The 22,122-nt window shown below is 47.9% G+C and overlaps 2 protein-coding genes across 3 annotated transcripts in view; one reads left to right on the forward strand and one right to left on the reverse strand.

Annotated features, from left to right (window-relative positions):
- Positions 1 to 15,152, forward strand: IGFBP7 (insulin like growth factor binding protein 7). The gene is made up of 5 exons (XM_058803792.1): positions 1 to 472; positions 11,638 to 11,747; positions 12,997 to 13,113; positions 13,481 to 13,607; positions 14,918 to 15,152. The coding sequence occupies exons 1-5, from the start codon at positions 1 to 3 to the stop codon at positions 14,935 to 14,937; spliced, it is 846 nt and encodes a 281-aa protein (XP_058659775.1). The 3' UTR covers positions 14,938 to 15,152.
- Positions 15,099 to 22,122, reverse strand: part of POLR2B (RNA polymerase II subunit B) — a 16,693-nt gene continuing 9,669 nt past the window's right edge. For both annotated transcript variants that reach the window (XM_058804133.1, XM_058804134.1), the window contains 12 exons: positions 21,903 to 22,057; positions 21,462 to 21,660; positions 21,179 to 21,347; positions 20,620 to 20,716; positions 19,490 to 19,584; positions 18,988 to 19,238; positions 18,812 to 18,901; positions 18,433 to 18,540; positions 17,836 to 17,949; positions 17,590 to 17,750; positions 16,218 to 16,413; positions 15,099 to 15,349 (listed from right to left, as the gene is read on the reverse strand). In XM_058804133.1, coding sequence (XP_058660116.1) covers positions 15,260 to 15,349; positions 16,218 to 16,413; positions 17,590 to 17,750; positions 17,836 to 17,949; positions 18,433 to 18,540; positions 18,812 to 18,901; positions 18,988 to 19,238; positions 19,490 to 19,584; positions 20,620 to 20,716; positions 21,179 to 21,347; positions 21,462 to 21,660; positions 21,903 to 22,057 — 1,725 coding nt within the window. In that variant the 3' untranslated portion in view covers positions 15,099 to 15,259. The remainder of the gene's footprint in view (positions 15,350 to 16,217; positions 16,414 to 17,589; positions 17,751 to 17,835; positions 17,950 to 18,432; positions 18,541 to 18,811; positions 18,902 to 18,987; positions 19,239 to 19,489; positions 19,585 to 20,619; positions 20,717 to 21,178; positions 21,348 to 21,461; positions 21,661 to 21,902; positions 22,058 to 22,122) is intronic.

A 22,122-nucleotide genomic window follows, 5' to 3' on the forward strand; every position in this document is an offset into this window, starting at 1 on the left:
ATGCCGCCCTGCGCGATGCTGTTGCTGCCGCTGCTGCTGGCGGCGCTGGCGCTGCCGGCCCCGGGCACGGCGGCGGCGGGCGGCTGCGGGCCCTGCGATGCGGCGCGGTGCCCGGCGCTGCCGGCGCGGGGCTGCCCGCTCGGCCGGGTGCGGGACGCCTGCGGCTGCTGCTGGCAGTGCGGGCGCGGCGAGGGCGAGGCGTGCGGCGGCGGCGGGGCGGCGGGGGGACGCTGCGCCCCCGGCCTCGAGTGCGTGAAGAGCCGGCAGCGCCGCAAGGCCAAGGGCGGCCCGGTGCCCGCCGCCGCCGCCGCGGGGCCGCCCGGCGTGTGCCTCTGCAAGAGCCGCTACCCGGTGTGCGGCAGCGACGGGCTGACGTACGGCAGCGGCTGCCAGCTCCGCGCCGCCAGCCTGCGCGCACAGAGCCGCGGCGAGCCCGCCATCAGCCAGCGCAGCAAGGGAGCCTGCGAGCAAGGTGCGGAGCGGGCGGGGCGGGACGGGCATGGCCGCGCTGCTGCCCGCTCTCACCGGGCAAACGCCGCGCCTCACGCCGAGCTATCCCGTCGGGGCGCTTCTCGGTAAAATGGACGTGGTTTCAGACCCGCCTTAAATGGACTGGAGAGTCCCAGTCGAAAGGCGCTGCCTAAACTTGGAGTAACGCTGCGGACCAGGCGCAGAAATGCAGAGGAACTTTGCGCTCACTGCTGGCTTCCAGCGGTGCTGGAACTACACGCCCGCACTTTTCATACTTTGCCTGTGGCTTGCGATTTGGGCTGCGGTGAGATGGAACAAAAGGGGTGAGCTGTCCAGAGGAGTGTTCTGCCCGGGATGGTTGCGAGCAGAGAGGAAAGGAAATTATTAAATGGATGTGAAAGCCACAGAAATTAAGAGCCAGCATTCACTGGCTCGCTTCGGTTCTAAATGAAAACAGTGACTTTCCTGTGAGTTGCATGTAGCGGTTTGCACTTGCAGCATGTTCGACCAGGAGCTTGATTCATCCCAAGTTTTTTTTTAGGGATGGTGGTCAAGGAAGAAATTGTTCTGCTGTGGAGCCTCTACTAGAAATTCTGGCCTCTGAGAGTAGTTTGTAATTTTTGCCGGGCGGGAGGGAGGAGCAAGACATAGCATGCAAAGCATATACTAAACATCTCAAGGACAAGATTGCAGCGCCAGTGCTGTTTTGGTGGAGGAGTGTTCTCATAAACACAGTATCTGCAGGTCACAACCTCCACCTCCTCCTTCTCTTGCTTCTCATAACTGAGGCCAAGTATTTTGAAGAAAAAAATGTTTCTGCAACTCCCAGGCATGAAAGACTGGGTGAGGATTGAGTTATGCGCTTTGACGTTGCCCATTAAATGCCCTGTGTGGCTTCTCACAAACCTTGTCCAAAGCATTAGGCTTACATATTAGCCAGAAACAGTGTGGTACAGAATTAACTCTTGGAGGGAAGCAATTTCAGCCTTCGGGGCAATGTGGAATGAGATGAGAATGGCCTCAGTCTGTTCCTGTGTCTAGTATTTGGAAAGAGCCTTTCCTGCCCATTTTAGGCCTCAGGAGTCTAAAATGTGTGCTGCTTCTTGGCTCTGCCAGCCCAGAGAAGTGAGCAGATGGGTTTGAAAGATGTCATGCTTCAGGTGTGCACTTGAGAAGAAGGCTGTGTTCTCACTTGTCTTGCCCACAAGAGTGTTGGGAGTTCATTGCAAAGCAGGTATTGATACTTGAGATACTGTCCCAACCCCTTGCTGCACTTCTGTTGTCTGTCCCAGTCTGGATGCTGGTTTGACCTGGTGAGGCTTTGGTCCAGACTACGGAGACAGAGTTTGATGAGGTCAGTGCAGACATTGGGTCTCAGAGTGGGACAGCCATTCCATGCACAAACTGCATCCCTTCCTTGGAGAAGGTCTCTCCAGGCATGCAGATCTGCAGCCAGACACCTTTGTGGGCTGTCACCTGCTCAAGAATTTCACTGGAGCATGTGCTGCCGAGCAACTGGCAAAATGTTCTGTCCTCCATCCTTCAGGGGACCCATTCTTCTTTTGGCTTCTGCTGCTGGGAGAGCTCTGACCCAGCGTGTCAGGGAAGGGAGCAGGATGGACCTGGGCTGCTCAGCAGTGGTGTCACTGATCCTTCAGAGATTTCCCTCAGCGGCAGGAGCCTTCCTTGTGCCATGGGCCTTCTGGGGATATGCACTGCTCTGTGGCTTGCAGCAGAGGCAGGGACTCATACAGCAGCCATGCTAGAGACAGCTGGAAGTATTTCTCTATCCCTCAGAGCCTCCAGGCAGTCAGGAGCATTGGGTGGGAAGGGCAGGGAGTTGTAATCTTCACATGCATTTTGAAACACTGACAGGAGAGAACATCCATCCCATTAGCCTGACATGATAGAGCCTTTTCCAGTGTCTTTCCAGAGAAGAGATGACACTTTCGTAGGTTTCTAGAAGGACCTGAATATTGTGGTAGTCAAAGAGTGGAGGTTCTGGTTTTTGCCATTTCCCACCACAAACAGATGCAGTCTCCTTAAGGCACTATCTGGGGTGGGATCCAGCACAGGGAGACCACAAACAGGCAGGATCAGTAATTTTTGTGACAGTTTTTGCATAGAAAGAAGTCCTTGGGTGACAGAGCACTTGGGCTTCCTGCTTGTGGTAGATGGGCTCTGAGGTGTCTGTGTGCCCTCGCACATCCTTTCAGTCCAAGAGAGAGCAGCCTTTCAAGATAACATCTAAAAAGAGATCCAGAAACATGTTTTCAGCAGTGAGTCCTAACTGTGTTTGATTGCTCTTGGGATTTTAAAAAATTTTTTGGTCAAATGGAGCTGGAGGGGGAAGACTTGTTTGGCACATCCTGTTGAATGTTTCTTTGATATTAAATAGCAAAATGAATGAGCACGTTCTCAGCCCTACAGAATTCACCTTGACCTTGTCCTTGATTGTTTCCCAGACCTCTCAGGTGTGATGTCTATGTACAGAAATCATGAAGCCATGCAGAAGAAGGTAATTCTGCAGCAGCCAAAACTTCCTGCTGGAGGGCAAAGGAAGGCACAGTTGAGAAGGGTTTGAAAGGATGGAAATAACCCTTGCTCTACCTGCACTTGGCAGATGGAGGGGTCCAGCTGGTCCTTTCTGGAGTGGGTGTTATGTGGGCAGGACTGTTGGGGATATCTGGAAAAGGGCATCCTACTTGATTGCCAACTCCTTGAAGCTGCCTGGCTGCTCTTGGTGCTGTGCCCGCAGAAAAAGCTGCCTGCCTTTTTGCTCTGGGGGAGCAGGCAGTGATGCCATAGTGCTCCCCACTGGCTGGGCTCCTGCTCTGCCTCACACCTGCACTCAGAGCGGGCCCTGGGTTTGCTCTGCTCCCTGTCAGGGCACCACTGCCTGCATCCCACCTCTGCCTGTGTGTCCCAGCAGCCTCTTTTAGCTGATCACACTGCTGAGGATGCAGGAGGTGGATGCTGGGAGGTTTTCCATCTGCTTTCCAGCATTGCCTTTAAGCAGATTGCCTGTTTGCTCTCTGCCCATGAAAATGCAGCTCAGGTGTGCCTCCAGGTCTTGCAGGCAGGGCAGGTCCAGGCACAAAGCAGAAGCCTGCTGGTGGGGCAGTACAGGCAGTCTGGGGTGCCTCCCCTGGCAGGAGGGGAGGCTGCTCTGGCAGCTGGGGAGCTGCCCTCTGTCACTGCTGTCACACAGCTGTGCACAGATGTTCACAAGTGCCTCTTAGGGAGGTGCTGGCTTCAGGAATGTCGGCTGGAATTCAATTTGCAGTGCACACACTGAGGCTGTCTGCAGCCAGCCAGGACCTGGGACAGGAGCACTGTGGTACCCACTGCCATGCAAAGCCAGCTGGCATAAAGAATTAGGATTGCATGGCTCAGCTCAAGCCAGGCAGAAAAATAACCTCAAAGCACCAACCCCTATTAAATAAAAAAGTTACCAGGATTCCTGATGATGATCTCTGAGCTGAAAAATACTAGGCACTGACTTGTTGCCTAACCAATGCAAGAAAGGACAAATCTTTCTGAGTCTTTCTTACCATTAGCTGCCAGCAGATACCTGCTTTGAGATTTGACTGCTGGATATACTGCCAAAGTTGCCTCTTTATGTGGTTTGAAGTCCCTAATGCTTGTTCCAACAGGCTTGGGGTGTCCAGGTTGTTTTTCTGTTGTCAGTCAAGACTTTCTCTTTGTGTTGTGCTCCCTTCTCTCTTGGTGGAAGCCAGACTCTTGTGCTTGCTGAAATGCAGTGTGCCACAGAGCAGATCTCAGCAGACTTCAGTGTTTCACTCTCGGGGGAACTGATGCTGCTTTGTGCCTACCTACAAAGGCCTCCTGGGGGTAGAAGCTCAGGGTCTCTCTGTGTGAAGGGTAAATTTGCTGGCTTGCCAAGCTGTCTGCTTTATTTCTATTCATCTGAATGTGGCTTAAAACTCTGTGGCTCCATGAAAGTGTTTTTCCAGCACTGGGAACATGCAGGGCTTTTCCTTGTGATTATGAGGGCTCACAGTATCCGTCCCACAGATAAACAGCAGAACCAGAAGATATTCCTTTACAAGTGACTGTAACCAGCATTAAACTTGTGTAAATCTCACCAGCAAGGAGACCCCAGTCACTGGAGCTGTGCTGTCCCCTCAGAGAGATATCTTTTTGGCTTCCTAGAAGCCCAGACCGCCCTCATGGAAGGGATTTTTTGCTAAGGTGCCACACACCAGCCCTGGGGCACAAAGAAGGTGGGTGTGAGGTTTCTTGGCTGTGCCCTTGGTTTAAAAAAAACAAGCTGATGGGTGTAGGATTGTGGAGACTGGCAGCCCCAGGGGCAGATATCTCCCCTCCAAATTCCTGCCAGTTTACCCCATCAGTGGTTTTGCTTTGCTGATGCTTCACTCTTCCATCAAGGTTCATCTGTGCTGCAAACAAAGAAGTGCCAGGTTCCCACAGGTCAGCTTCAAAACAAGAAACATGAATCACATCTGTTGGCTCATTCCATCCAAATTCAGCTGTTGAGGCTTTGCCAGAAATATCATAGTTTTGAGGGTGGTTTGTTTTATTTTTTTAATCCACCACCAGAGTAGAGCAAAAACAGGAATTTGGGAAAAAAAGCTTGTGGGAAATGGCAGACTGCTGTTATCACTGAGATTAGCTCATCTTCTGATACAGCTGCCTTGATTACAAAGGCCCCCAACTCTAGACACCACAAAGCATAGTTCATAGCCAGGCACATTTTGCAAGAAATCCTTCTAGATTTGTTAACAAGAGGCTCAGATTGCTTTAGTTTTTTACTTCCATTCTTCCTTTTCTGGATTTTAAGGGACTTAGAAGAATATACACATTTCATGAGTGGTTTTGTCTTTGCTGGGGAAAGATTTAGAAGACTTTTTGCTAAGTTATCTTGGTTGGAAATGAGCAGAGTTCCCTGATTCTCCTGGGAATCTGGTTTGAGTTTCTTCATCAGGTGGGAGTGGGGGTCTTGCAGTGGTGGCCTGCTGCCTGCTGGCTTCCACTGCAAAGGAAAACGTTGTTTTTGTGGCTGGATCTTTCCAGCATTGTTGTGCTGCATCCTGGGAGTCTGTGGCAGAGCACTCTGGGGTGGATCCATCAGGGCCCACAGACTTATGAGTGTCCAGCTGGCACAGCATGTCACTGATCATTTCCTCATGGATTCTGGGGGCTTTGCTCATCTCCCCATCACCAGCTTCCAGCTCTGGGAGATGGGTATCCTGAGGACAAGTGGCCCTGATATTTAAGACAAAGAAGGCATTAAGTGCCTCTCCTTTTTCTCATCCCCTGTCACTGCACTACCCTCTGCATTCAGCCAGTGATGGAGACACTCCTTGGCCCTCCTTTTGCTGTCAGTGTATTTATAGAAACTTTTTTTGTTGTCTTTAACTGTAGCAGCCAAAAAAAATCTAGTTGGGCTTTGGCTCTTTTAATTTTTTCCTTGCATGACCTCACAACATCCTTATAGTCCTCCCATGTTACCTGACCCTTCTTCCAGAGGTGATAGAGTCTCCTTTATTTTTTTTCCCCCTATATTCCAGTCCAAGTTCTCTGTTTAATGAGACTGGTCTTTTTCCCTGGTTGTTCCACACTTGGGGACAGTCTGCTCTTGAATATTTAACAATTCCTTTTTTAAAACACATCCAGCCTTCCTGGACTCTTGTGTTTCATGACTGACTCCTCAACACTGCTGTTCATTGCTCTCAGTGTTCAAAAATACTGGTGATTTAAAATTCATGTATAACTTTGGGGACTTCCACTGTTGTAGCACAGGTCATAAATTCCTCCTTAAAAGGCATTCCACTATTTGAAAAGGTTTTGGTTCACTGGAGCTTGAGTTTTTATGGTTACTATGCTAAAGGCTACTATGGAAGTTGTTTAATATATTACTTGTCAGAGTCCTAGAGAGCAGCAGTATGCCAGGGGCTATGCAAAAGCTTCACTGCTCAGGAGGATCCTGTATTTCACCTGTGTCTTCATTCTCAGTAATCACAGCATACCCAAATTCACTAGGAAGGAATGACTACTGATCAGCAAATTCCACCCTATGTTTGTTTTCTCTGTTGCTGGAAAGGCATGCTGTGTTTTAAAAAATGTGTTTAATCCTTTGTTGGGCTGAGGTTGGCTGAGGTTAGAGCTAAATAGGAGATTACCACGTAACAAGTCTAATCAGGTTGGATTTTTGAAAGCCCTGCTTGCTTTTCCATGCAGAAATGCTGCCATGCCTTTTTGCTGTCTCCGTTTCCACATTCTTTCCAGGCTTTAGCTCATGGAAGCAGATGATCTTTAAGGTCCCTTTCAACCCACACCATTCTGTGGTTCTATGATGCAAAGGTCCTGCCCAGGGTCTCTGGAGAGAGGGTGGTTTTTACCAAAACCGGGGTAAAACAGCAGGGCTGGGGTTTCAGCAGCAGCGGTGGGCACCACACTGGGCCTGGTGCTGTGGAAAGCAGGAATTGCTCCATGGCACAGTGATGGTGGCCCAGGGCCCTTCCTCAGTGAGCTGGGCTTGGGCCAAAACTGAGTTTGTGTTTGCAGCTTTTCCAGAGTTGCTGGACTCTGGGGGGAGCATTCAAACACACACAGCATCCAACACTCCCTTCCTCCTGTGGCTCCTCAGTCTCCTCCAAGACAGGCTGCAGGAGGATGAGAGGTGCCTTCAGAAGGTAACAGAGGTTTGTGCATCTGCCAGAAGGCTGCAGGCTGCTTGCTTTGGGAGTGGGGAAGGCTGGGAGCTGCCCACACTTTCCGTCTGCTGCCGCCTCTCCCAGGGCACTGACGTGGGAGGGAGCAGCTGAGGCCATGCCAGCTAACAGCACTGGATGTCCATTGCTTATGGAAGGTTTCCCTTTTTCCATATAAAGTCATTTTGAAGGGTAAGTACTTTACCAGCAACTTAGGAGACTGGAGTTGGTTTATTTTCAGACTTGCAATAGCTTGTGAGAGTGAGCAATGTTCAGCTTTTGCTAGGGTTTGTCCTCCTGGGGGGTGTTCCCAGCCAGTGTGTGACCTGGGGCTGTGGCAGGGCAGCGCAGTGCTGCCTGGGAGCCAGGCTGGCACCTGTGTGAGCTTCAGCCTGTGCTACATGGCTCTATGGTCTGGGCATCCAGGCACTCCCAAGCACCAGGACATAGCCCAGGGTGCTTAATGTCCAGCTGATTTTTGCCTTTAGTCACATACCTGTAGGCCCCTTGATTTTAGCAAAAAAAGTTACTGCTCTGCTTGCTGTATGTTTTTCATTGGATTGTGTGTGTGAACAGCAAAGGGAGGTTGGTGAGGAGCTGCCAGCCCTCAGCTGTGAGAGACCATCCAGGAATCAGAGAGGGACAAGTGGGTGGGCTGGGAGGTGCCAGGTCTCTGCCAGCTGAGGCTGGGCACAGAAGGGGTGCCTGGTGCAGGAGGGGTGTCAGGAAGAGATGCCAAATAATATCCTCATAATAATATCGTCATATCCAATAATAATATCCTCATTGAGGACGCCAGAGGCTCTGCTGTGCACATTGTTGTGGCAGAAAAGCAGCTACATATAACAATGGGAACTCCTTTCCAGCTGCTATTTTTGACATAACACAGACTGTCAGTTCCCTGCAAGCTGTAGAAAAAGTGTTTTCAGGCTCTGTCCCAGGGTGAATGAGCTCTGGAGCACTGTAAGAAGAGCCTTCCTGGGCCAGGGAGAGCTGTTTGTTTTACAAACAATGGGCAGAGCACAGAGGAAATGCTTGAAGTGCCTGTGGAGAGCAGCTAATCTCCATCAGCAGCCTGGGCTGTCATCTTGGTTAAGGAGCTCATGAGCAGTGTGGGAGCATCTGTACATCCACAGTGTCCCCAGCAGGACAACAGGGACCACTCAGCCATCTTGGTGGTGGGGACCATTTCTTTGGGCAGGTGCAGCCTCAGGTCCTCAGCCTGAAGGAAGCTGATGGAGAAGCCATCCCCTCTGTGGCCAGTGCTGCCAGGAGAGCAGCAAGGCTCCGAGGTGCAGGCTGTGGGATGATGGCAGGGGACTCCTTGCTGGCAGAGTCAAGACATCTACTCTGTACAAGGTGGGCTGGTTTCCAGTCCCAGCTTTGCTCCCTTCACAAGAACTGAAGCAAGAGGGGCACTTGGAGGAGGGAATGTCCTCACATCTCCTGAAGTGCATGCAATGCTCCACCATCCCCTGCCTCTCCTGCTGTGTCAGGTTTCTATCATCTGTCCCTCTCTGTCCACTTTGAGGGCTGAGCATGAGTGGGACCAGCGCAGGGTGACTGCCGTGCACCTTGGTGTCAGCTCACTGTGGTGAGAGTTTAGCTCCTGCTGTGGCCAGTTGTGATTTGACTTTAATTCTGGTGACTTCTTGGCCTTTCTCATTTATTTTTAGTGGCGGAAGAGCCCAGCTCTAGAGTTTGGGCTGTATGGATTTAAATCAAGTGTCCAGAGAGAGCACAGTGACTTTTCCCATGACACTGGCTGCATCTCTCAGGATGTGTATTCCCTCCTGGCCTCAGAGCTGTGTCAGATACAGGCAGAGGCCTGTGGATGCTTCCAGCTCATTTTACAGCCAAATGTAGAACGTCATGTTCTGCCTGGTTGGATCAGGATGTACATCCCAAGCTCAGGACAAGCTCATAACAGCCAAGCTCTCACTGTGCTGGGGCTGCTGTGCCAAGCCAGACAGGGCTTTGCTGTGAAGCTGTGCAGGCAATTCCCCTATCCAAGAAGATAAACAATTTCTCCTTACCCAGGAGGTGGGTAGAAATTCCTTGTCTCTTTTTCCCTGATGGCAATTGCTGCTGAAAAATCGTGGTGTGACCTGTTCATCCTGGCAGGGTGAATGAACACCTCTGGGCAAGTGGGTGCCTGAACCCTTGGCACAGGGGGAGCTCAGCAGTAACCAAGACTGAGACACCTCAGGCAGAGGATTTAGTGGTGTGCTGAATGCTGCCAGGGGAGAATTGAGTCAGATCCTATTGTGTTAAGGCACAATAATGCCTTAACATCCACCTGGCTCTTAATGTTAGTCAGGATCTCTCCTTTTCTGTGGTGCGAGATGGTGATCACTGGGGAGCACTTGTCGTCCTGGTTAACTTGTTTTTCCTGCCTCATGGAAGAACCCCAGTGATAGGATGGTGTCCTACAGGGACAGACATAGCCCTGGCAGCTGGGGACAAGTCCCAGACTCTGCTTTTGGAAAGCCATTTTGCATGTGGAGGGCTGGACAGCAGAACAACAGCAGCAGGCTTTGCTGGGTGCATATCAGCTGGAGGCCCCTCACTGAGCATGGGTCCAGCCTGGGGACATTGTGTCCCATCCCAGCTTCCAAGTACCTTATTGTCCCCATTGTTTCAGGGACACCAGAAAAAAGAGCAGCTGGGCTGTGCAGGAAGGGCTGCACTGGGTAAGGGGAGCAGAGTGCATGACCTAAGGTGGCCCCATCCTGCAGATGGCAATGAGCTGGCTACTGTAGGGTACTCAGGGGAGAAAACCTTCAGCAGGGTGTTGAAATGCTGCTGAAATCCTCTTCTCAGCTGAGAGGCTCATCTCTGTGCTGATGAGGAGCACCTGGGTTCTGGTGGCTGCCAGGAAACCAGCCTGTGCTGACTACTAGGTGTGGTTTCAACCATCGCCCAGGGCTACACATGGAACTTTTCTGCTTCTCCACAGCTGCCTCCTGTTAAATATCAGAACTGGGATGCTTCTGTAACAGAAAATGTTGAGTGCAGCCACCCCTAGTCTCTAAGCAGCTTCCCTGCAGCAGGCTGTGTACAGTCATTCCTGGAGAGAGAAGTCTTGAAAGAGAAGAGCAAACACTTTTCTGGGTTTGCACCAGCTGCTCGGGAGCAGGGAACCACCTCAGCATCTCTTGGGCTAAAATAGAAGCATGGCTGATACCCTTTGGCTGTGATACTAGTGTGGGTCTGCCCCTGATCATGAGGAGGAAGAAGCCACCAGCTTTCTGCTGGGAGGTGTTGGTGCAGTGGGATGCACTTGAGACCTGCACCCACTGTCTGCAACAGGGCTGCAGGGCAGAGTGCATGTGCAGGGCTGAAATCAGTGCAGATTCACAACCCCATAAGAAGCATTAGGACCCATATCTGCCCCTCTTTTACAGGACTGGGAATGAGCTGTGTGTGGTCTGTGAGCCAGTATACCCAGGGGCTTCTGTCAGGCTGGCTCTGGAGTACCTGTCTGCATAGGAAATGCCTTCTCCTGATGGAGTGTAATGGGAGCTTTAGTTTCCTGTTACTGCATCTTCAGAACAGCAGGGGAAAAGCTGTTTCTTAGAACTATCAATAACTGGAAATAAACACTCTATGCTCCTTTGGTCTGCACTTCCTATTGCAGGGAATTAATAGCTGCATTTTACAAAAGAGTCTGGCTAAAGAGGGATTGAACAGAAATGGCCTTTCTTCCCTTCCTGGGATGTGGGTAATGTCTCCAGCATTTCCCAGCCTGAGGGATAAACATCTCCAGCCAGATCTGCAAAACAACCCTGCTCTGATCTGCTTTAAAGGCAGCTCTCTATTTAACCAGGAATTGGAGCTCTCTGGAGAAAAACAGAGCTCTGCATTCCCCTTCTCCCTTCCCAGATCTCGCCCATGGAGAGCTCTGTCACCACCCAGCCAGCCCTCTTTGGCTGAGCATTGCACACAGGTAAAACAGGAACAGCACAACATGGGATTCTGCTAGCCCACATTGAAATCATGCTGGGAGAAATGATGCTGCAAAGTTGGGCAAGCTCTTCAGAGTGACAGTGTGGGATGCACCCTGTCTCCTAGGGCTCCTTTCCTCCATGCCAGCTGACCTGGTGACTGCATGGTGAGCAGAGCCAGCAGTTGGTACAGTTCTGCTCAGCCCCTGAGTTAACAGAATACAATCAGTATTTCAGTTCTAACCTCAACCTTGTGAGGAGGAGGACTCATCACCTGAACTGCTAACACTTGATTTTTCATCTGGGGCAAGCACCCATTGGACTAGATAGCTCAAGGCTGGATGTGTGTCACTTTGGAGAGAGAAGTGTTGTGATGTGGGATCAGTCCAGTGAACCTTGCTCCTAGAAGGGATCACCTTCACCTCATCCTCAAAACTGTGACTGGCTCCCACTTAAAAGGCTTATCATGGAGGCAGGCTCGCAGTCACCTGGGACTTAAAAGCTTTCCTCTCTTTTTGCAGGACCCTCCATTGTGACTCCTCCTAAGGACATCTGGAATGTGACAGGAGCACAAATCTACCTGAGCTGTGAAGTCATTGGCATCCCAACCCCTGTCCTCATCTGGAACAAGGTAAGGGCTCTGCTGGGAGCTCTTACAGCACAGCAAACCTGAGGTGGCTGAAAGTGCCTGGTAAGGACAAAGGCCATAGCAGATCTCTGTAGAAACACACCTCTTTGATGAGTTCACTCATCTCTGCAGTTCTGTCCACCCCCACACAGCTGGTTTTGCTTATTTTTTAGACATTATTTAGCAAATAAACTCTTGTTGATCCCGAGCCAGGACAGGACTCGTGTTTCTCTTGGTGGTGCCTGGATTTGGAGTGTGTAGGGAATGTCCCGTGACCTGCCTTCACCTTCACCCTGCTGGCAGCAGTGACTCTGAGGTGGCTAGACATCACCCACGTTGGGAACAGGAACCTCATGGGGCAGTCATTTAGCTCCAGTAGCCAGCAGCATGTTGATTTTGGCAGCACTGGTAACATCTGGCTTAGGACAGGGGCCAGTGTTGGATGGAGAGGATCCTGGCCGTAGGGCTGGGAGGCACTGCATGGCTCCTGCAGCCTCCCCAAGTGCCACAGGTTTGTACACTCTTGTGAAGGGTCTTAAAATTAAGCTGAAACATTACTACTTAAGGATACTATGGAGAAAAAAGCTAGGTTGACCCCAAGTTTGCTGTAAGACAGCAAGCTTTATTGGTAGGGGTTCAAGAGCAGAGTGTCAGGTGAGTATGCAGTGTGGGCTTGTTGACTCAGGCAGTGTGTTCTGCTTGTTTATGAATAGATGCTGAGTTTACACTCACTGAAAGTGCTGCTCTGCTTTTCATGCCTCCCCTCATGGCTGAGAGACTGCTTGACCCGGTGGTAACAAGGGCTGAGCACCACTTATCTGTGCTGGGTTCTGGGCTCAGGCACTGGGGAAAGATTGCAGTGCTCCTTTCCCATTGATGCTGTGCCTGCCAGGAGGGACTGCCTGCTTTGCTGCAGCAGAAACAGGCATGAACACACCCTTGGGAGCACACACACAAGCTCTGAGGCCAGATCAGCACAGGGCATGTTGGCACACCCCACTGCACAGCACCATCCATCCCAGAAAACTGGGCCACTCTGTTGCTGCTGAGGTGAGGGGAACCCACACCACTGGGGTGGTGTGGCTGCACTACACAGAGGACTAAGTGAAACTGTGACACTAGAAATACACTGCTGCTGCACAAAACACATCCATGTGTGTCTAATGTTGATCTGTGTGCAGGTATGGCTCAGCATGCAGTTACAGCAGAGGTTAGCCCCAGAGCTCTTACCCATTCCTGCCCCTCTGTTTAGATAATTCGAGGACAGTATGGTGTCCAGAGGATGGAGCTCCTGCCTGGGGACCGGGAGAACTTGGCCATCCAGACCCGAGGGGGCCCTGAGAAACACGAAGTGACTGGCTGGGTGCTGGTGAGTACTGTGTGTGAGCACACAGCTGCACAGGCAGCAGAGGGCAAACTGCTCATGGACAGAGAACAGGACAGCACACAAATGGCAACAGACAGGGAATTTGCAGGAAAACAGCCTGTGTGAGTTAGAGATGAAGGATAAGGGTGGCTGCTGGTTCCAGTTTTACCATGCAGTCTTACCATGCATGCACCCTTCCTCTGTTTAGCCTGCAACATTTTACAGTGTGCCAAACTACAAAATCAGAGGGGGAGTAGAGGGGAGGACAGGGTTTGACACAAAGAAGTTCTGTAAGATACCTGAAACCAGAATCACCTCTGCCAGTGCAAGAGATGCTCACTGGGGGAGTGGGGTGTGTTTCTTCCCTCAGATATCTCCTCTGAGCAAGGAGGATGCTGGGGAATATGAGTGCCATGCATCAAATGCCAAAGGAGAGGCAACGGCTTCTGCCAAAATCCACGTTGTGGAAACTCTGCATGAAATAGCCCTGACCAAAGGTTGGTAAGTGTGGCTGAACTCTCAGCACAGTTTATTGTTATTTGATACAAAAGTTTAATGCTTAAAAAAATGCTTAAAAAAAAATCAACAAACCCTCCCCCTCACTAGAAATACCAGTTTAACATGCAGTTTTTTGCATCTGCCAGAACATTCCAGGAAATCTTAGCTACTGGAGTTCTCAAGGGATTGTTAAATAACCCCCCCACATGCTGTAAAATACTGGAAATACCAAAATAACATTAAGAAACACCTTCTGGGGTTTTAATAGAGCAATTGACAAGTTGGTTTCTAGCCCTACATTTGTATCATCCTTTCAGTGTTGTTTGGATGCTTTCAAATCTGCTCCTCTCTCTCCTGAGAGCAGTATTGGCACAGCAGAAATTCCTGTTCCTGCCATGTTCTCTGCATGCTGGGATGTGAAAGCTCAGGAGATTTGCCACAGCATGTCCTGTTTGCTAGGCTGTGTGCAAAGCTTGTGGCAAACCAGCCACCCTCACCCCAGCTGCAGAGGATGGATGGCTCAGTACCACAGCCACAAGATATGCCTAGGAATAAATCTGGAGGGCCACAACAGTAACAGTAACCCTGCTAGAGGCACAGGGACAGGGAATAAAGCACCTGGCTACAGAATACTGCGCTGCCCAAATCCCCTACTGGATGTAATCCTTGGTTTTAATCCCTGCTAGCTTTATCCAAACTACACAGTCTTGACTTTTTGTGTTCTTATGTCTGTGAAGAGCTGAAATATTTCCCTTAGAAGAGCATTAGCAGCACCTGGCACTGAAATGAGAGCTTACAATGAATCCAAATATCATGCACAGGAACTTGGCTAATGGTTTTAAGGTAGTCTCTAATCCCTTTTCAAACATTTATGGATGTGAATGAAATTGAGTTTTACTGAGTTATGCCATGAACAGCAAGCTTATACCCCAGAACAGTTTGTTTCTTGCACACACCCAGCACATGCTACAGCTGGTTCTTTTCAGATGCAGGAAAGCTCTGAGGCATCTGGAGCTAAGTGATAAGTAAATGCAGACTGCCACTTTAAAGGAAAGGGATAAAGTTAATGGAACAAACTGCCAGACATCATAGCTACACTGTGAGAGTCTGTGTGCCATGTCCAGGGGATCTCAGCACAGAAAAACGTGTCTATTATCACCCCCCTGCAGCAGGGAGGGAAGGAAAGAAGGCAGGAAGGAAGGAGGGGTCAGGGCTCATCCTCAGCCAAGAGATCCCAAAGCTGTTGCCAAAGTTGCAATATTCCCCCGTGGAACAGGACAGAGTGTAACATGTTTTTGTTTTTCCACAGATGATGGTGCAGAGCTGTGATGTGAGGACTTTCACTTATGCACAGTTTTAAATTAGTATTTTGGAAAGCTGCAAGCTCTGGCTTTTTCTAGCTGACTAATCAGTCCCTCTTAACTCCCTTTTTCTTTGAGTCCCAATTTGCTTGCACACTTCTTTCACAGATACACAAATAGATTCACAAGCTCGATTAAAATTTTAATTCTATTTACAGGAAATAAACATACTTTTGAACAGCACACGGCAGATGAGTAAAACTGTAATTCTGAATGCAACGTGTATAAAATGAAACAAAACCTGAGCACTTCACTTGAGTCTCATAATTAAAAAAAAAGCCCTTTTAAGGCTAAACACTCATCATACGAGGTGCAATACTCATGGACATCAGTTCCTGGAAGAGGAGTTTGCAGGCGTAGGGCATTCGAACCAAAGATATCTGCAAAGAGATTGCAAAAGTCTTGTGATAAACACTCATAAACTTCCACATCCTCTACACAAATAACTTCCTTGAGTTTTTGGCTTAAAAGCAAATCTGAAGTTATGCATGAAAGCATTTAAGGAGAATTGCTCACAGACAGTACCAAAGCCAGAAGGAAGCTGAGCCTGTCTGTAGGGGCTACACAGCAGCTCTCCAGAACACATTTCTAACATAAAAACGCAGCCAAGGGATCTGATCCTAAACAAGAACCATTTACCAGACCATGTGCACAGCAGTGTGCCTGAGGTGCATCAATGCAGGTAAGGTTTCCAGCACACATCACTCTGTAGCCCCTGTACCATTGTTCAGAGTTGCAGCAGTCAGTCCTTGGCACAAAAACAAGCCCGCTCAAGGCTACTGTTTTTATCCCTGATACTGCTGTCCCTTGACACACTTCTGTAACCAAGCATGCATTGCACAGCTTTTAGTAAATTAAAAGATCCCACCAAAGTGCAGCACAAAAGATCTCCCGTGGGGACCCAGCTCTGCAAGCATAAATATCTTCATGGGACAGTCACAAGGGCGATGCCTCTAAATTCCTGTGCTTTTGAGTTTTAGTTCTAAAAACAAGCTCTCAAGCATTTAAAGTCTCTGAAAACTGCACTGAGCAGCATTTCCTGCCAAGTGACAAGCCAACACTGTAAAATTAATAAGGAAGCATCCAAATTGACTACAATGCTATAAACACTTAAAACAGTTATGAAACTAAAATAGCAATTGTTCTGGTGCTTCTTTAAATATTTACTTCCCTATGCTCCTGCTTCACTCAAGTGGCATTTCCTGCTGCCCACACGGAGGAACAATGGCTGATGAGAAGCACACGCACCTGAGTTTTATTGCGGCACCCGCGGCACTCGTAGGTGTGAGTCCTGGTGTTTGCAATGGCCATGATTCCACAGAGGTTGCACACGTGGACCTGGTAGGGGTCTGAAGCCTCAAACAATCTTTCCCTCAAGAACTGGGCTGCTCCATGAGCAATCTGGCAATCTCGTTCCATTTCTCCAAAGCGAAGGCCACCATCACTAAAAGGAACAGAAAAAACCCTCAACTTTTGAGTTCACTGGCAAAACAATCAGTTCTTGTTGTTGGAACAAGTATCTGCATTGCAAGGCAGCAGGAAAGCTGTGCATTAATTTTCCTCTAACACCTCAGAATAAAACTGTGAGAACAGTCATTAATAACTGCTGATGAGCATTTCTACAGCTGGTGCCTGACAGCCACAGCACAACCATACAGCAAAATGAAGTGTACTATTAAATCGTCCTCTCTTTATCTGTGCTGGGTTTAACCTTGGCTGTCTGCCAGATGTCCACCAAACAGCTCTCTGGTCCCACCACGTCACCAGGACATGGGGAGAAAGTAAGATGGAAAAGCTCATGAGTGGAGATAAAACCAGGGAGATTGCTTATCAATTACCACCATGGACAAAACAGACTCAGCATGGGGAAAATGAGATTGTCACCCATTAAAATGGAGTAGGATGATGAGAAACAAAACTAAAAAGTTCACCTCCCCAACCTTCTTCCCAGGTTTACTTCACTCCTTCATTCTCAACTCCTTCCTCCCCTCCCTGTGATGACTGGGAGAATGGGGACTGCAGTCAGTGCATCACAGCTGCTCTTGGCTGCTCCCTTCTCACAGTTTTTTCCTGCTCCAGCATGTGGCCCCTTCCATGGGACAGTCCTTTGCAAACTGTTCTAGCATGGGCCCTTCCCACAGGGTAGAATCCTTCAGGAACAGACTGCAGCAGCAGGAGTCCCCCACCTCCTCCCAGGAGCCTGCTCCAGGCATGGGCTTTCCACAGGCTGCAGGGCAGTTCCTGCTGCATTTCCTCACTCCTCTCTCACAGTTGCTGCACAGCATTTTTACCCTTTCTTAAATATATTCTCACAGAAGTGCTACCAACACCACTGTTGGGCTCAGCTCTAGCCAGGGGCTGCCAGGGCCAGCTCTAAGTGGCTGTGTCCAGCACGGTGCAATCCCTGGTCCTTTCTCAGAGAGGCCACCCCAGCAGTACCACCAGCTACCAAAACCTTAGTACCTGCACCCAATACAAGATCTAAAGCCAAACACATGCAAAAATGGGTGGCTATTTGGGGTGAGCTAATTAAGCTGCAAAGCTGAACCAACTATTTGTTCAGGGCTAGAAGCTGGACAGTGAAACAAAACCCCACAAAGAATCTAGCAGGGATCCTTACCGAGATCTGCCTTCCATGGGCTGTCTGTTAAGGATCTGGATTGGCCCTCGTGCACGAGAATGGATTTTGTCATCCACCATGTGCTTCAAGCGCTGGTAATAGGTAGGACCAATGAAGATCTGGGATGTGATTTTTCGACCAGTGAAGCCATTGTAGAGGACCTGAAGAAGTCAATGCAACCATAAGCCTTACTACCCATCAAAGGTGTATTAAAAAAATGACAGTGGATGGATAATTTGATTATACCTCATTCCCTCTTAGATGGTAGCCATAATCTGATAAAAGGTTGGAAATCTTTTGCACGTTGACAGCATCGTTAAAAGGTGTAGCATCACCAATTTCTCCCTTGTTTGCAGACACCTACAGAGAAGAGATTTGGAAAACTTTGTCAGGTTTCTGAAGGACTGATTAGACCATATTTAGCTGTTTCAAACAGTTGTAACTCTTAATACTGGAATTTGAGATTCCATGCCAATGGTAGTACCCTATCTCACTGTGTTTTATCTGCCACATATTTTAAAAAATACACACTATAAACAATTTTGCCTCTCCTCGCCTTATTTTAGATCAGGGGAAAATACCTGGAACAAAAGCAACAGATGAGAGAGCACACTGTAGGTAGGACCTGACCTTTTGATAAAATTTACAGGACTGTACATCTTCCCTAAGAAACCTCCTTTTGCTATCATATAACTGGAGAACAATCATTTTAAAGTGAATTAACACCTGCTACATAGTGTTTATCTTTACAAAAAAAAAAAAAAAAAGCTCAGAGCATACAACAGTCCCCACCAAATTTTAATTCCTATTGCTGAGACATGCAGTGCAGAAGACTGTTCTTACCTTGCCCTGAAGACACTCAATCAAGTGACCAATGGTCATTCGGGAAGGGATGGCGTGGGGGTTGATAATGATGTCAGGTGTGATGCCTTCACACGTGAAGGGCATATCCTAGAGCAGGGCAACACACAGTCAGTTCCTCCCAGAACATCATGTTTAGGAAAAGTATGTGCCTGGATCCAAATTAAGTCTTTTAAAGAATTTAAAAGACATTGAAATATGCAAAAAGCAGCTGTGTCTCCTTCTAAAACATATTTTAGCTACATTTAAGTCAATATTGCACCTGAGTAGATAGTCCACAGACAATTCACTTAAAACAATTAGAATGCTAAGATCATCACAGGTAAAATCTCCAGAAGAAGAAGAAAAAGTAAATTTCTACCTCTTGCCTGTACTGGATCCCACAGGTTCCTTTCTGACCGTGTCTGCTAGCGAATTTATCTCCAATTTGTGGAATTCTTACAGAACGTACCTGTAAGCCACAGGAAAACATGCAGTTGGTAACTTACATATAGACCAAAGATGATTACAGCAGAAAGCACAGATGTCAGTGCTCACCCTGATCTTGCAGAACTTGTACCCTTCCTGGTTCAGGGTCACCATGACCTGATCTACAATGCCGGTCTCGCTGGTCCGCAGGAAGGTGCTGCAGTCTCGCTTGGTGAAGCGCCTGTTGGTGCTTTCCAGCTCATCCTCGTTTTCTGGCAGTGTGACTGTTTTGCCAATGATGACATCATCCCCAGACACACGTACCCCAGGGGCTATCAAACCATCATCATCAAGTTTGTCATAGATTGCGTGTCTCATACCTTGGGGGGAAGAAGGAACCATTAAAGTAGGCTCACAGATTTTTCAACATACTGACTCTTGATGTTCTGCAGTAATTCAACAAGTCTGCTTGCAGCTTCAGACAACTGCTAAAACATCTAATGTAAGTATCTCAACTGATACAGTAATTTCTATAAAATTCAGAAATGTCTGTATTAATATATCCCAAAATGAAGGCTGAATCATTTCAACACTACCTTGCCCTTAATTTAAAACCTCTCCTTTACCTTACCTTGGCAAGTTTCACGTGTGGGCTTCTCAAAAACTTCCTCTTGGTCATACCCTTTCTTAGACTCCTGCTCTTTGTATGAGCGATAGAACACAGACCTGAAATGAAATTATAAAGTCTTCTCCAGTGAAGCCAGCACCATTTCCCACCATATCTCATTTTCACCTGTTATAGCTACTGTTACTAATGACAACCAAATCCAAATAATGAGCACATGCTGCACAACCTTTCCTCTGATTTCCCGTTAATCTGACCTTCACTGAGGGCAAAACAAAAACAAACCCACTACCCAGAGAAGTTTCAGAGAGCATTATGATGCCCACTTTGAAGATACTGCCTAAGTACCTAAGATAACAGGTTAATTTTTTGTGAACTGCAAATATTTTTGTATTTGCTTGACACCACAGAAGTAGTTATTACTCCTAATGATTATTCACATCTTCAGCATATCATTCTCATATTACTTTCCTCCTTATGCATGCAATTTTGCAAACCTTTTCACACTTCTACTGCTACCTTGCAGTGCTACACTCAGTACAACTGAGCTGCAGTGAAAAACTTGCAATTTAATATAAGGTTCTTTCTGGTGCTTTAAGGCTTTTTGTTTGCTGCCTCGGTTGCCAGCACACCAAAGTGCTTTCAGATACTATAATGCATGAAGTCACATCAGCCACCAGCTGTGCCAACAGCAGTTCCTTCTAAGGAGAGGAACATTCCAATCCTAACTGGTAGCAACTGTCTCACTAATAAAGACAAGACTATGCTAAAATGCTGGAACATTGTTCTGGTAACTGGCAAGACTTAATATGAAAATACACCAGGGAAGAGTCCAAATGTTTTTTCATTAAACTGTGATACAAAGGACCCTAAATAGAATAAAGATCAAAATGGAAGATCAAGAAGACAAAGTGGGCAGTGAGGTTTCATGGTGTTTTGCTAAGATACACATTCATTATTTTCACTGTGTTGCTCCCTCTATCCCCATAAAAAAAAATAAATTAAAATGCTTCTCAAGTGGAAAGATTCAGAGAATGGCATCTTCCAGCATAAAATGAACTTTTCTTGAGCCTCTGGACAAGTCAGTATAGCTTCTTCTTTAAACTCCAAGCAGTTAAAAAATTTAATAGTCTTACCTGAAAAAGCCTCTGTCAACAGCAGAACGGTTCATAATGACAGAGTCTTCCTGGTTATAGCCTGTGTATGATGCAATGGCTACAATCGAGTTGATACCTACAATATGCAGAGAAAATATTTTGAAAGAATGCACACATGTCCAGACAGACACTATTTTAACTCAAAGCAGGCTGTACTCTCTACAGTCAAGCTGTTCTGCCCTTTCTCAGATAAAATCTCTACATCCCACACACAGAAACAGGCAGTATCAGCAAATTCAACTCTGGGTACAAAAGGGAGTCAAGAGTGACCCCTTGTGAAAAACCTATCAAACATCAATATAGAAAATGCATTTTTTGAGTTAGATTTTAGCAGGGTTTTTTGGGTACTAGTAGTTTCAGCTGCAACACTACCAACAAATTTTCTGCAGTCTAGTTGTCCAGCTACAAGCTAACGCTTAAACTATAAATGCACGAATTTGCTAAATGTTCAGGTACTCTACACACACTATTTGTGACATGTTTGAAACAAAGCAGAAGAGCAGTATTTCTGTCCCATGAACATGAACTGACAACACACCTGCTGGCAGCTCTCTGAACCTCAAGTACTCCATGGAGCGTGTTGTTACCAGGGGCTTCTGGGGATAATAGAGCACATGTGCCAGTGTATCCATACGGACATGGAAGTTGGTGATGTAGACTCCCATAGCCTGCTTACCCATAGCAGACTGGTATGTGTTCCTGGGAGACTGAACAGACACAGGGAAGACCATTAATTATGGACATAAAGCTCCTTACACACACACACACCTGTGGGTTTTCTAGCAGCTTTAAAAGCAGGATGTCAGCAGAGGGGCACTGACCTGGTTGTGATCAGGGAAAGGGATGATAGATGCACACACTCCCAGGATCATGGATGGGTGAATCTCACAGTGTGTGTATGTTGAACAATATGCCACACCTTTCTCTTGCAAGTCATCTGGAGTCATTGCCAGCATCACAGTCTCTTCTTCCAGGGTGTCAATGTACTCTACTACACCACTGGCCACAAGATCCTGCCAACTGAACAACCAATAACTCCATTAACACCTAAAATGGGTCTCTTCAGCAGTGACAGGAACAAGGACTTCTCTTATTATTACTACCACTGCCTCAGTGTGATTAAAAAAACTGATTAAACTACCAGGCAGAGAAAGCATCTTTGTGCTGCACAAAGTTTTAAACATTCCTGTCTCCAACCTGAATGTGGCACCTTCCAAGATGGAAAATGACACCTTCAGTTGAATTTCAAGAATGTCCCTCACCTGTAATTGTTATACTCTCGTTCCTTCAGTTGGTCAATGTGCCTTTTCTTCAGCAGCAACTTCTGTTTCTCCACAATCAAAAGGGGCCGACAAATTCTGCCTGCATCAGTGTAGATGCGGATTTCTCGCTCACGAATATCTCTGATCATCGACACCTGGGCAAGACAGCAGCACCCCATGAGTGCAAAGTGTCAGCTTGGAATCAGAACTACAGAACACA

This window comes from Ammospiza caudacuta, chromosome 4 (genome assembly GCF_027887145.1).
Source record: "Ammospiza caudacuta isolate bAmmCau1 chromosome 4, bAmmCau1.pri, whole genome shotgun sequence".
NCBI lineage: Eukaryota > Metazoa > Chordata > Aves > Passeriformes > Passerellidae > Ammospiza > Ammospiza caudacuta.